Source organism: Oncorhynchus clarkii, chromosome 33 (genome assembly GCF_045791955.1).
Source record: "Oncorhynchus clarkii lewisi isolate Uvic-CL-2024 chromosome 33, UVic_Ocla_1.0, whole genome shotgun sequence".
NCBI classification, from domain to species: domain Eukaryota; kingdom Metazoa; phylum Chordata; class Actinopteri; order Salmoniformes; family Salmonidae; genus Oncorhynchus; species Oncorhynchus clarkii.
The window spans coordinates 34,324,466-34,339,124 of record NC_092179.1 but is presented as its reverse complement, the minus strand read 5'-3'; the positions used below and the strand labels follow the sequence as shown (position 1 = coordinate 34,339,124).

Sequence of the window (14,659 nt, the reverse complement as noted above, 5' to 3'; positions counted from 1 at the left end):
TCAATAAAAAAGTGGTCAGATGAAGCAGATGCTAAACTACAGGACTGTTTTGCACAGACTGGAATATGTTCCGGGATTCTTCCGATGGCAGTGAGGAGTACACCACATCAGTCACTGATTTCATCAATAGGGAAAGGGAAAGATGAAATACCTAGCCAGTTGTACAACTGAATGCATTCAACTGAAATGTTTCTTCTGAAATTAACCCAACCTCTGAATCAGAGAGGTGCGGGGGCTGCCATAATCGACATCCACGCCTGGACGAACAGTGGATTAACTGCGTTGTTCAGGGAAAGAATGACAGATTTTTTATCTTGTCAGCTCAGGGATTCGATCCAGCAACCTTTCGGTTAATGGCCCAACGCACCTACCCGCCAGGCCACCTCCCACTATGCCCAAGAAGTGCATCGATGATGTCGTTCCTGCAGTGACTGAACGTACATCCCCCAGCCAGAAGCCATTGATTACAGGCAACATTCGCTCTGAGCTAAAGGTTAGAGCTGCAGCTTTCAAGGAGCGGGACTCTAACCCGGAAGCTTATAAGAAATCCCGCTACGCCCTCCGACGAACCATCAAACAGGCAAAGCGTCAATACAGTACTAAGATCAAATCGTCCTACACTAGCTCTGATGCTCATCAGATGTGGCAGTGCTTGCAAACTATTACAGACTACAAAGGGAAGCACACCCGAGAGCTGCCCAGTGACACGTGCCTACCAGAGGAGCTAAATAACTTCTATGCTCGCTTAGAGGCAAGTAATACTGAAACATGCATGAGAGCATCAGCTGTTCCGGACAACTGTGATCACGCTCTCCACAGCCAATGTGAGTAAGACCTTTAAACAGGTCAACATTCACAAGGGCGCAGGGTCAGACGGATTACCAGGACGTGTACTCAAAACATGCTCTGTCCAACTGGCAAGTGTCTTCACTGACATTTTCAACCTCACCCTGTCTGAGTCTGTAATCCCAACATGTTTCAAGCAGACCACCATAGTCCCTGTGCCCAAGAACCTGCCTAAATGACTACTGACCCGTAGCACTCACGTCTGTAGCCATGAAATGCTTTGAAAGGCTGGTCGTGGCTCACATCAACACCATTATCCCAGAACCCCTTGGTCCTCAGATCCTCAAAAGGTTTTACAGCTGCACCATCGAGAGCATCCTGATGGGTTGCATCACTGCCTGATATTGCAACTGCTCGGCCTCCGACCGCAAGGCACTACATAGGGTAGTGTGTACGGCCCAGTACATCACAGGTCCTGTCATCCAGGACCTCTATACCAGGCGGTGTCAGAGGAAGGCACTAAAAATTGTGTAAGACTTAGTCATAGACTGTTCTCTCTGCTACCACACGGCAAGCTTTACTGAAGCGCAAAGTCTCGGTCCAAGAGGCTTCTAAACAGCTTCTTGGAACAGCTAATCAAATGGCTACCCAGGCTATTTGCATTGCCGCCTCCTCTTCTACGCTGCTGCTACTCTGGTATTATCTATGCATAGTCACTTTAACTCTACCTACATGTACATATTATCTCAATTACCTCGACTAACCGGTGCTCCCGCACATTGACTCTGTACCGGTACCCCCTGTATGTAGCCATGCTATTGTTATTTACTGCTGCTCTTATTTTTCTTACTTTTTTAAGTGTTTTCTTGAAACTGCATTGTTGGGCTTGTATGTGACAAATACGATTTAATTTGACTACAGACAGAAACATGGCTTCACTAACTGAATAGAGACAGAAACATGGTTTCACTAACTGAATAGAGACTGAAACATGGCTTCACTAACTGAATAGAGACTGAAACATGGCTTCACTAACTGAATAGAGACTGAAACATGGCTTCACTAACTGAATAGAGACTGAAACATGGCTTCACTAACTGAATAGAGACTGAAACATGGCTTCACTAACTGAATAGAGTCTGAAACATGGCTTCACTACCTGAATAGAGACTGAAACATGGCTTCACTACCTGAATAGAGACTGAAACATGGCTTCACTAATTGAATAGAGACTGAAACATGGCTTCACTAACTGAATAGAGACTGAAACATGGCTTCACTAACTGAATAGAGACTGAAACATGGCTTCACTAACTGAATAGAGACTGAAACATGGCTTCACTAACTGAATAGAGACTGAAACATGGCTTCACTAACTGAATAGAGACTGAAACATGGCTTCACTAACTGAATAGAGACTGAAACATGGCTTCACTAACTGAATAGAGACTGAAACATGGCTTCACTAACTGAATAGAGACTGAAACATCAAATCAAATCAAATTTATTTATATAGCCCTTCGTACATCAGCTGATATCTCAAAGTGCTGTACAGAAGCCCAGCCTAAAACCCCAAACAGCAAGCAATGCAGGTGTAGAAGCACGGTGGCTAGGAAAAACTCCCTAGAAAGGCCAAAACCTAGGAAGAAACCTAGAGAGGAACCAGGCTATGTGGGGTGGCCATTCCTCTTCTGGCTGTGCCGGGTGGAGATTATAACAGAACATGGTCAAGATGTTCAAATGTTCATAAATGACCAGCATGGTCGAATAATATTAAGGCAGAACAGTTGAAACTGGAGCAGCAGCACCGTCAGGTGGACTGGGGACAGCAAGGAGTCATCATGTCAGGTATTCCTGGGGCATGGTCCTAGGGCTCAGGTCCTCCGAGAGAGAGAAAGAAAGAGAGAATTAGAGAGAGCATATGTGGGATGGCCAGTCCTCTTCTGGCTGTGCCGGGTGGAGATTATAACAGAACATGGCCAAGATGTTCAAATGTTCATAAATGACCAGCATGGTCGAATAATATTAAGGCAGAACAGTTGAAACTGGAGCAGCAGCACAGCCAGGTGGACTGGGGACAGCAAGGAGTCATCATGTCAGGTAGTCCTGGGGCATGGTCCTAGGGCTCAGGTCCTCCGAGAGAGAGAAAGAGAGAAGGAGAGAATTAGAGAACGCACACCTAGATTCACACAGGACACCGAATAGGACAGGAGAAGTACTCCAGATATAACAAACTGACCCTAGCCCCCCGACACATAAACTATTACTGCAGCATAAATACTGGAGGCTGAGACAGGAGGGGTCAGGAGACACTGTGGCCCATTCCGAGGACACCCCCGGACAGGGCCAAACAGGAAGGATATAACCCCACCCACTTTGCCAAAGCACAGCCCCCACACCACTAGAGGGATATCTTCAACCACCAACTTACCATCCTGAGACAAGGCTGAGTATAGCCTATAACATGGCTTCACTACCTGAATAGAGACTGAAACATGGCTTCACTACCTGAATAGAGACAAACAGAAACATGGCTTCACTAACTGAATAGAGACAAACAGAAACATGGCTTCACTAACTGAATAGAGACTGAAACATGGCTTCACTAACTGAATAGAGACTAAAATATGGCTTCACTAACTGAATAGAGACTGAAACATGGCTTCACTAACTGAAACATGGCTTCACTAACTGAATAGAGACAAACATGGCTTCACTAATTGAATAGAGACTGAAACATGGCTTCACTAACTGAATAGAGACTGAAACATGGCTTCACTAACTGAATAGAGACAAACAGAAACATGGCTTCACTACCTGAATAGAGACTGAAACATGGCTTCACTAACTGAATAGAGACAAACTGAAACATGGCTTCACTAACTGAATAGAGACAAACTGAAACATGGCTTCACTAACTGAATAGAGACAAAAACATGGCTTCACTAACTGAATAGAGTCAAACAGAAACATGGCTTCACTAACTGAATGGAGACTGAAACATGGCTTCACTAACTGAATAGAGACTGAAACATGGCTTCACTAACTGAATAGAGACTGAAACATGGCTTCACTAACTGAATGGAGACTGAAACATGGTTTCACTAACTGAATGGAGACTGAAACATGGCTTCACTAACTGAATAGAGACAAAAACATGGCTTCACTAACTGAATAGAGTCAAACAGAAACATGGCTTCACTAACTGAATGGAGACTGAAACATGGCTTCACTAACTGAATAGAGACTGAAACATGGCTTCACTAACTGAATAGAGACTGAAACATGGCTTCACTAACTGAATAGAGACTGAAACATGGCTTCACTAACTGAAACATGGCTTCACTAACTGAAACATGGCTTCACTAACTGAATAGAGACTGAAACATGGCTTCACTAACTGAATAGAGACAAACAGAAACATGGCTTCACTAACTGAATAGAGACAAACAGAAACATGGCTTCACTACCTGAATAGAGACTGAAACATGGCTTCACTAACTGAATAGAGACAAACTGAAACATGGCTTCACTAACTGAATAGAGACAAACTGAAACATGGCTTCACTAACTGAATAGAGACAAACTGAAACATGGCTTCACTAACTGAATAGAGACAAACAGAAACATGGCTTCACTAACTGAATGGAGACTGAAACATGGCTTCACTAACTGAATAGAGACAAACAGAAACATGGTTTCACTAACTGAATGGAGACTGAAACATGGCTTCACTAACTGAATAGAGACAAAAACATGGCTTCACTAACTGAATAGAGTCAAACAGAAACATGGCTTCACTAACTGAATGGAGACTGAAACATGGCTTCACTAACTGAATAGAGACTGAAACATGGCTTCACTAACTGAATAGAGACTGAAACATGGCTTCACTAACTGAAACATGGCTTCACTAACTGAAACATGGCTTCACTAACTGAAACATGGCTTCACTAACTGAATAGAGACTGAAACATGGCTTCACTAACTGAATAGAGACAAACAGAAACATGGCTTCACTAACTGAATAGAGACAAACAGAAACATGGCTTCACTAACTGAATGGAGACTGGAACATGGCTTCACTAACTGAATAGAGACTGAAACATGGCTTCACTAACTGAATAGAGACTGAAACATGGCTTCACTAACTGAATAGAGACTGAAACATGGCTTCACTAACTGAATAGAGACTGAAACATGGCTTCACTAACTGAATACAGCCACCCAACCTTCACTCAGCCACCCAACCTTCACCCAGCCTCCCGACCTGACCTTAACCCAGCCTCCCGACCTTCATTCAGCCACCTGGCCTTCACCTAGCCTCCCAACCTGACCTTCACCCAGCCTCCCGACCTTTACTCAGCCACCCGACCTTCATTCAGCCACCCAATCTTCACCTAGCCTCCCGACCTGACCTTCACCCAGCCTCCCGACCTGACCTTCACCCACCCAGCCACCCGACCTGACCTTCACCCAGCCACCTGACCTTCACCCAGCCACCTGACCTTCACCCAGCCGCCTGACCTTCACCCAGCCGCCTGACCTTCACCCAGTCGCCTGACCTTCACCCAGTCGCCTGACCTTCACCCAGTCGCCTGACCTTCACCCAGCCGCCTGACCTTCACCCAGCCGCCTGACCTTCACCCAGCCGCCTGACCTTCACCCAGCCGCCTGACCTTCACCCAGCCACCTGACCTTCACCCAGCCACCTGACCTTCGCCCAGCCTCCCGGCCTGACCTTCGCCCAGCCTCCCGGCCTGACCTTCGCCCAGCCTCCCGGCCTGACCTTCGCCCAGCCTCCCGACCTGACCTTCGCCCAGCCTCCCGACCTGACCTTCGCCCAGCCTCCCGACCTGACCTTCACCCAGCCTCCCGACCTGACCTTCACCCAGCCTCCCGACCTGACCTTCACCCAGCCACCTGACCTCCCCCCGCCTCCCGACCTTAGCCCAGCTTCCCGACCTTAGCCCAGCTTCCCGACCTTCGCCCAGTTTCCTGACCTTCGCCCAGCTTCCCGACCTTCGCCCAGCCCCCCGGCCTTCACCCAGCACCCCGACCTTCACTCTGCCACCCGACCTTCACCCAGCCTCCCAACCTGACCTTCATCCAGCCTCCCGACCTTCACTCAGCCACCCGACCTTCACTCAGCCACCCGACCTTCACTCAGCCACCCGACATTCACTCAGCCATCCGACATTCACCCAGCCACCCGACCTTCACCCAGCCACCCGACCTTCACCCAGCCACCCGACCTTCACCCAGCCACCCGACCTTCACCCAGCCACCCGACCTTCACCCAGCCCCCCGACCTTCACCCAGCCCCCGACCTTCACCCAGCCTCCCGACCTGACCTTAACCCTGTCTGACTTCCTCTTCCCTTCCGTCTGACGTTGCTCTGACTAGATGGCAGAACATTGTCACTAGGTGCCTTGTGGTACATCTCTGTACTCTGTTAATTCCTGCTCTAGATAGAAAGTGTGTGTGTGTGTGTGTGTGTGTGAGGTGACATATGGCCCAGAGGAAATCCCATGACAGTAATTTCCCAAAGGGCTTAGCGGCCTGCAGGGAGGAGGAGTGTGTGTGATGCACTCTGACAGGGATGTGGTGGTGTCAGGAGAGAGTCCTTTGGGTTCATTTCAGTGCAAGACCACATGGTTACCACCCTCAGCAAGGGTGCTAAAAACCGGATTCATCCAGTTTACAGGGGAAATGGAAAGAGAGCCTGTGAAGCAACTTCCTCTTTTGGACGTTAACAAGCAGACACTCCAGCTTAACTCCTCCTCCACAATTACTGGATTGGTTGAACAGTGCAGAAGAGAACCATCCAGACAGGACCAGAATGAAAGGCCTGCTACATTAGGTTATATGGACACTAATCTCCTGTGTTACTGCCATCACTTTTACTAGTGTCAAGGGGAGAGGTGGGGGGAGGAGACGAGAGGTGGGGGGAGGAGACGAGAGGTGGGGGGAGGAGACGAGAGGTGGGGGGAGGAGACGAGAGGTGGGGGGAGGAGACGAGAGGTGGGGGGAAGGAGACGAGAGGTGGGGGGAGGAGACGAGAGGTGGGGGGAGGAGACGAGAGGTGGGGGGAGAGGGTTAGAGTATGTATGTCAGTGCTGTGTGGATGTGTGTGGGTGGGTGTGGGTGGGTGGTGGGTGGGTGCTAGGTGGTGGATGCTAGGTGGTGTGGGTGGGTGCTAGGTGGTGGGTGCTAGGTGGTGGGTGTGGGTGGGTGCTAGGTGGTGGGTGCGGGTGGGTGCTAGGTGGTGGGTGCTAGGTGGTGGATGTGTGTGGGTGGGTGCTTGGTGGTGGATGTGTGTGGGTGGGTGCTAGGTGGTGGGTGGGTGTGGGTGGGTGCTAGGTGGTGGATGTGTGTGGGTGGGTGCTAGGTGGTGGGTGTGGGTGTGGGTGGGTGGGTGCTAGGTGGTGGGTGGGTGTGGGTGGGTGCTAGGTGGTGGGTGGGTGTTGGTGGTGGGTGGGTGTTGGTGGGTGCTATGTGGTGGATGTGTGTGGGTGGGTGCTAGGTGGTGGGTGTGGGTGTTGGTGGGTGCTAGGTGGTGGATGTGTGTGGGTGGGTGGTGGGTGGGTGTTGGTGGGTGCTATGTGGTGGATGTGTGTGGGTGGGTGCTAGGTGGTGGGTGTGGGTGTGGGTGGGTGCTAGGTGGTGGGTGGGTGGTGCTAGGTGGTGGGTGGGTGTGGGTGGGTGCTAGGTGGTGGGTGTGGGTGCTAGGTGGTGGATGTGTTTGGGTGGGTGTGGGTGGGTGCTAGGTGCTAGGTGGTGGGTGCTAGGTGGTGTGTGGGTGGGTGGGTGGGTGCTAGGTGGTGTTTGGGTGGGTGGGTGCTAGGTGGTGTTTGGGTGGGTGGATGCTAGGTGGTGGGTGGGAGGGAGGGTGCTAGGTGGTGTTTGGGTGGATGGGTGGATGTGGGCGGGTGGTGGGTGGATGTGGGTGGGTGCTAGGTGGTAGATGTGGGTGGGTGATAGGTGGTGGGTGGGTGCTTGATGCTGTGTGTGTGTGTGTGTGTGTGTGGGTGCTTGGTGCTAGGTGGTGCTGTTGTCCACCTTATGATCTGACAACGTGCTGCATCACTGGGACATCTACAGTTACTGTCTGTGTGTGTTTCAACTTGTAATGTCACAAGTACTGGGAAATGGTTTCTACCAGCTCCAAACCCAACAATGTAGTGATCACTATCAATGGTTAGGGCTAGAGGTCAAACAGCAGTCCTGTCTCAGGGGAACATACAGCAGTCCTGTCTCAGAGGAACATACAGCAGTCCTGTCTCAGAGGAACATTGGTTAGTGGCCAAACAGCAGTCCTGTCTCAGAGGACCAAACAGCAGTCCTGTCTCAGAGGACCAAACAGCAGTCCTGTCTCAGAGGACCAAACAGCAGTCCTGTCTCAGAGGACCATTAGTTAGTGGCCAAACAGCAGTCCTGTCTCAGTGGTCTTTCTTGATCTTTACTGGTGTCTACTGGTCTACCTTGTTCTCTACTTGGGTCTTCTGGTCTATCTTGGCTTCTGTTGACTTCTGTTGGCTTCTACTGGTCTATATTGGCTTCTGTTGGCCTCTACTGGTCTATATTGAGCTTTACTGGTCTCTTCTGGTCTCTTCTGGTCTCTACTGGTCTCTTCTGGTCTCTTCTGTTCTCTACTGGTCTCTACTGGTATCTTCTGTTCTCTACTGGTCTCTACTGGTCTCTACTGGTCTCTACTGGTTTCTTCTGTTGTCTACTGGTTTCTTCTGTTGTCTACTGGTCTCTTCTGTTGTCTTCTGTTCTCTACTGGTCTCTACTGGTGTCTACTGGTCTCTCTGTTCTCTCTGTTCTTTACTGGTCTACTAGTCTCTTCTGGTCTATATTGGTCTCTAATGGCAATCTACATGTGCTTGTGCTCTTAATGTGTCTCTAACCTCTAACCCAGACAGGTGTGGAGAAGCTGACCTGGAGGGACCGTCTGCCTGGATACCTCATCAACATCTCCTCCATCCTCTTTATGGTGACTGTGCTTTTAGTTTGGCCTAATGTTGTCTCTCTCTCTCTGTCCCTCGCTCCGTGTCTCTCTCTCTCTGTCCCTCTCTCTCTGTCCCTCTCTCCGTGTCTCTCTCTCCGTGTCTCTCTCTCTGTCTCCTCTCCGTGTCTGTCTCCGTGTCTCTCTCTCTGTCTCCTCTCTCCGTGTCTCTCTCTCTGTCTCCTCTCTCCGTGTCTCTCTCTCTGTCTCCTCTCTCCATGTCTCTCTCTCTCTCTCTCTGTCCCTCTCTGTGTCTCTCTCTCTGTCTCCTCTCCCCGTGTCTCTCTCTCTGTCCCTCTCTCCGTGTCTCTGTCTCCTCTCTCCGTGTCTCTCTCTCTCTGTCTCCTCTCTCCGTGTCTCTCTCTCTGTCTCCTCTCTCTGTCTCCTCTCTCTGTCTCCTCTCTCTGTCTCCTCTCTCTGTCTCTCTCTCTCTGTCTCTCTCTCTCTGTCTCTCTCTCTCTGTCTCCTCTCTCTCTGTCTCTCTCTCTCTGTCTCTCTCTCTCTGTCTCTCTCTCTCTGTGTCTCTCTCTGTCCCTCTCTCCGTGTCTCTCTGTCCCTCTCTTTCTGTCCCTCTCTTTCTGTCCCTCTCTCTCTGTCCCTCTCTCCGTGTCTCTCTCTCTCTCCGTGTCTCTCTCTCTCCGTGTCTCTCTCTCTCTGTCTCCTCACTCTGTCTCCTCTCTCTGTCTCTCTCTCTATGTCTCCTCTCTCTGTCTTCTCTCTCTGTGTCTCTCTCTGTGTCTCTCTCTCTCTGTCTCCTCTCTCTGTCTTCTCTCTCTGTGTGTCTCTCTCTCTCTGTCTTCTCTCTCCGTGTCTCTCTCTCTGTCTCCTCTCTCCATGTCTCTCTCTCTCTGTCCCTCTCGCTGTGTGTCTCTCTCTCTGTCCCTCTCGCTGTGTCTCTCTCTCTCTGTCTCCTCTCTCTGTGTCTCTCTCTCTCTGTCTTCTCTCTCTGTGTCTCTCTCTCTCTGTCTTCTCTCTCCGTGTCTCTCTCTCTGTCCCTCTCTCCGTCTCTCTCTCTGTCCCTCTCTCCGTCTCTCTCTCTCTCTCTGTCTCTCTCTCCGTGTCTCTCTCTCTCTGTCTCCTCTCTCCGTCTCTCTCTCTCTGTCTCCTCTCTCTGTCTCCTCTCTCTGTCTCTCTCTCTCTCTCCTCTCTCCGTGTCTCTCTCTCTCTCTGTCTCCTCTCTCTGTGTCTCTGTCTCTCTGTCTCTCTCTCTCTGTCTCTCTCTCTCTGTCTCCTCTCTCTGTCTCCTATCTCCGTGTCTCTCTCTCTCAAGGGGCTTTATTGTAAACATTACACTATCAGTAAACAGTAAACATTACACTAACAGAAGTTCCAAAAGAATAGACATTTCAAATGTCATATGTACAGGGTTGTAACGATGTGCAAATAGTTAAAGTACAAAAGGGAAAATAAATAAGCATAAATATGGGTTGTATTTACAATGGTGTTTGTTCTTCACTGGTTACCCTTTTCTTGTGGCAACAGGTCACAAATATTGCTGCTGTGATGTCACACTGTGGTATTTCACCCAGTATATATGATTCGTTTTTTTGTGGACCTGTGTAATCTGAGAGAAATATGTGTCTCTAATATGGTCATACATTTAGCAGGAGGTTAGGAAGTGCAGCTCAGTTTCCACCTCATTTTGTGGGCAGTGTGCACATAGCCTGTCTTCTCTTGAGAACCATGTCTGCCTATGGCATCCTTTCTCAATAGCAAGGCTGTACATAGTCAAAGATTTCCTTAAGTTTGGGTCAGTCACAGTGGTCAAGTATTCTGCCACTCTGTGGTCAGGTATTCTTTCCAAAATGTCAAGTAATTATCTTTTGGTTTTCTCATGATTTGGTTGGGTCTAATTGTGTTGCTGTCCTGGGGCTCTGTGGGGTCTGTTTGTGTTTGTGAACAGAGCCCCAGGACCAGCTTGCTTAGGGGGACTCTTCTCGAGGTTCATCTCTCCAGACCTCACAACCATAAAGGGCAATGGGTTCTATAACTGATTCAAGTATTTTTTGCCAGATCCTAATAGGTATGTCAAATGTATGTTCCTTTTGATGACATAGAATGCCCTTCTTGCCTTGTCACTCAGATGGTTCACAGCTTTGAAGTTACCTGTGAAGTTTAGGCCGAATATTGTATATATTTTTTAATGTGCTCCAGGGCAACGGTGTCAAGATGGAATTTGTTGTTATGGTCCTGGCAAATTAACCTTTTTTGGAACACCATTTTTTGTCTTCCTGAGATTTACTGTTTGGGCCCAGGTCTGTCAGGGCCCAGGTCTGTCAGGGCCCAGGTCTGTCAGGGCCCAGGTCTGTCAGGGCCCAGGTCTGTCAGGGCCCAGGTCTGTCAGGGCCCAGGTCTGTCAGAATCTGTGCAGAAGATCTAGGTGCTGTTGTGGACAGAAGCACCAGATCATCACCAAACAGTAGACATTTGACTTCAGATTCTAATAGGGTGAGGCCAGGTGCTGTAGACTGTTCTAGTGCCCTCGCCAATTCGTTGATATATGTTGAACAGGGTGAAGTTTAAGCTGCATCCCTGTCTCACCCCATGGCCCTGTGGAAAGAAATGTGTGCATACTTGTTGATTGTGTACATGGATTTTATAATGTCGAACTGCTTTCCATCAATTTGTCTAGCAGACCCTCATGCAAAATTGAGTCAAACCCTTTTTTTAAATCAACAAAGCATGCAAAGACTTTGTTTTGTTTTGTGTGTTTGCCAATTAGGGTGTGCAGGGTGAATACGTGGTCTGTCGTATAGTAATTTGGTTCTGGTAGTCTTTTTAATAGTTGATTCTAAGATTTGTATTTGATAATTTAGATGTTTTGCTGTTTGGTCTGTGTTATAGGGCCAACAGATTGAAGAAGTGGTTAACCCATACATCTCCGTTTTGGAAAGATAACTCTTCGTGTTTGTTTAGTGTTTCCCATTTGATTCATCATAGTGAAACGGAGGCTCAGGTTTTCTGCTCAGTTTGGGCTGAGGGACTAATACAGTAATGTCTCAGTCCTAGTTTGGGCTGAGGGACTAATACAGTAATGTCTCTCTGTCCTAGTTTGGGCTGAGGGACTAATACAGTAATGTCTCTCTGTCCTAGTTTGGGCTGAGGGACTAATACAGTAATGTCTCTCTGTCCTAGTTTGGGCTGAGGGACTAATACAGTAATGTATCTCTGTCCTAGTTTGGGCTGAGGGACTAATACAGTAATGTCTCTGTTCTAGTTTGGGCTGAGGGACTAATACAGTAATGTCTCTCTGTCCTAGTTTGGGCTGAGGGACTAATATAGTAATGTCTCTGTCCTAGTTTGGGCTGAGGGACTAATACAGTAATGTCTCTGTTCTAGTTTGGGCTGAGGGACTAATACAGTAATGTCTCTCTGTCCTAGTTTGGGCTGAGGGACTAATATAGTAATGTCTCTGTCCTAGTTTGGGCTGAGGGACTAATATAGTAATGTCTCTGTCCTAGTTTGGGCTGAGGGACTAATATAGTAATGTCTCTCTGTCCTCGTTTGGGCTGAGGGACTAATACAGTAATGTCTCTCTGTCCTAGTTTGGGCTGAGGGACTAATATAGTAATGTCTCTGTCCTAGTTTGGGCTGAGGGACTAATACAGTAATGGCTCTGTCCTAGTTTGGGCTGAGGGACTAATATAGTAATGTCTCTCTGTCCTCGTTTGGGCTGAGGGACTAATACAGTAATGTCTCTCTGTCCTAGTTTGGGCTTAGGGACTAATACAGTAATGTCTCTCTGTCCTAGTTTGGGCTGAGGGACTAATACAGTAATGTCTCTCTGTCCTAGTTTGGACTAACACAGTAATGTCTCTCTGTCCTAGTTTGGGCTGACGTTCTCTGCGGTTTTCGGTGTGATCGTGTATCGTATTGTCGTTTCCGCTCTAATGGCGATGTCACCTGACCCGGAGACCAAGTCTAACGTGCGTGTCACCGTCACGGCAACCGCTGTCATCATCAACCTGGTGGTCATTCTGATACTGGATGAGATCTACGGAGCTGTGGCCGTCTGGCTCACTGAGCTGGGTAACACACCTCTACATTCAGATTATTATGTGTTGTAGCTGGGTAACACACCTCTACATTCAGATTATTAAATGTTGTAGCTGGGTAACACACCTCTACATTCAGATTATTAAGTGTTGTAGCTGGGTAACACACCTCTACATTCAGATTATTAAGTGTTGTAGCTGGGTAACACAACTCTACATTCAGATTATTAAGTGTTGTAGCTGGGTAACACACCTCTACATTCAGATTATTAAGTGTTGTAGCTGGGTAACACACCTCTACATTCAGATTATTAAGTGTTGTAGCTGGGTAACACACCTCTACATTCAGATTATTAAGTGTTGTAGCTGGGTAACACACCTCTAAATTCAGATTATTAAGTGTTGTAGCTGGGTAACACACCTCTACATTCAGATTATTATGTGTTGTAGCTGGGTAACACACCTCTACATTCAGATTATTAAGTGTTGTAGCTGGGTAGCACACCTCTACATTCAGATTATTAAGTGTTGTAGCTGGGTAACACACCTCTACATTCAGATTATTAAATGTTGTAGCTGGGTAACACACCTCTACATTCAGATTATTAAGTGTTGTAGCTGGGTAACACACCTCTACATTCAGATTATTAAGTGTTGTAGCTGGGTAACACACCTCTACATTCAGATTATTAAGTGTTGTAGCTGGGTAACACACCTCTACATTCAGATTATTAAGTGTTGTAGCTGGGTATCACACCTCTACATTCAGATTATTAAGTGTTGTAGCTGGGTAACACACCTCTACATTCAGATTATTAAGTGTTGTAGTTGGGTAACACACCTCTACATTCAGATTATTAAGTGTTGTAGCTGGGTAATACACCTCTACATTCAGATTATTACATGTTTGTGTCCTGTGTGCTAACTCAGATTTCTCATACTTTTTCATACGGTCTCCTGAATAAGACATCTCTCTCTCCTCTTTCCCATCACTATCTCCCATCACTCTTCTCTCCCCTCTCCCATCACTCTCTCCTCTCTTCTCTCCCCTCTCCCATCACTCTCTCCTCCTCTTCTCTCCCCTCTCCCATCCCTCTCTCTTCACCTCTATTCATCCCTCTTCTCTCAATTCCCCCTCTCTCCTCTCCCAGAGATTCCAAGGACAGAGAGTAACTTTGAGCAGCATCTGATTCTGAAGGCTTTTCTACTGAAGTTCATGAACGCCTACGCCCCCATATTCTATGTAGCTTTCTTTAAGGGACGGTACGACACAGACACACACATGTATACGTGGGGTTATGTGGAGAGATGAATGACACTGGGTTAGGGGTTGGGGTTGGGGTTAGGGGTTAGGGGTTAACATGTGGAGAGATGAATGACACTGGGTTAGGGTTAGGGATTAGTGGTTGGGGTTAGGGGTTAGGGGTTAACATGTGGAGAGATGAATGACACTGGGTTAGGGGTTAACATGTGGAGAGATGAATGACACTGGGTTAGGGTTAGGGGTTGGGGTTAGGGGGTTAACATGTGGAGAGATGAATGACACCGGGTTAGGGTTAGGGATTAGTGGTTGGGGTTAGGGGTTAACATGTGGAGAGATGAATGACACTGGGTTAGGGGTTAACATGTGGAGAGATGAATGACACTGGGTTAGGGGTTAGGGTTAGGGGTTGGGGTTAGGGGGTTAACATGTGGAGAGATTAATGACACTGGGTTAGGGGTTAGGGGTTGGGGCTAGGGGTTAGGGTTAGGGGTTAACATGTGGAGAGATTAATGACACTGGGTTAGGGGTTGGGGTTAGGGGTTAACATGTGGAGAGATGAATGACACTGGGTTAGGGTTGGGGTTAGGGGTTAACATGTGGAGA

The 14,659-nt window shown here is 48.0% G+C and overlaps 1 protein-coding gene across 1 annotated transcript in view; it reads left to right on the top strand.

Annotated features, from left to right (window-relative positions):
* Positions 1-14,659, top strand: part of LOC139392758 (anoctamin 2b) — a 128,637-nt gene that overhangs the window by 81,897 nt on the left and 32,081 nt on the right. The window contains exons 15-17 of the mRNA XM_071141003.1: positions 8,711-8,785; positions 12,625-12,826; positions 13,944-14,055. Coding sequence (XP_070997104.1) covers positions 8,711-8,785; positions 12,625-12,826; positions 13,944-14,055 — 389 coding nt within the window. The remainder of the gene's footprint in view (positions 1-8,710; positions 8,786-12,624; positions 12,827-13,943; positions 14,056-14,659) is intronic.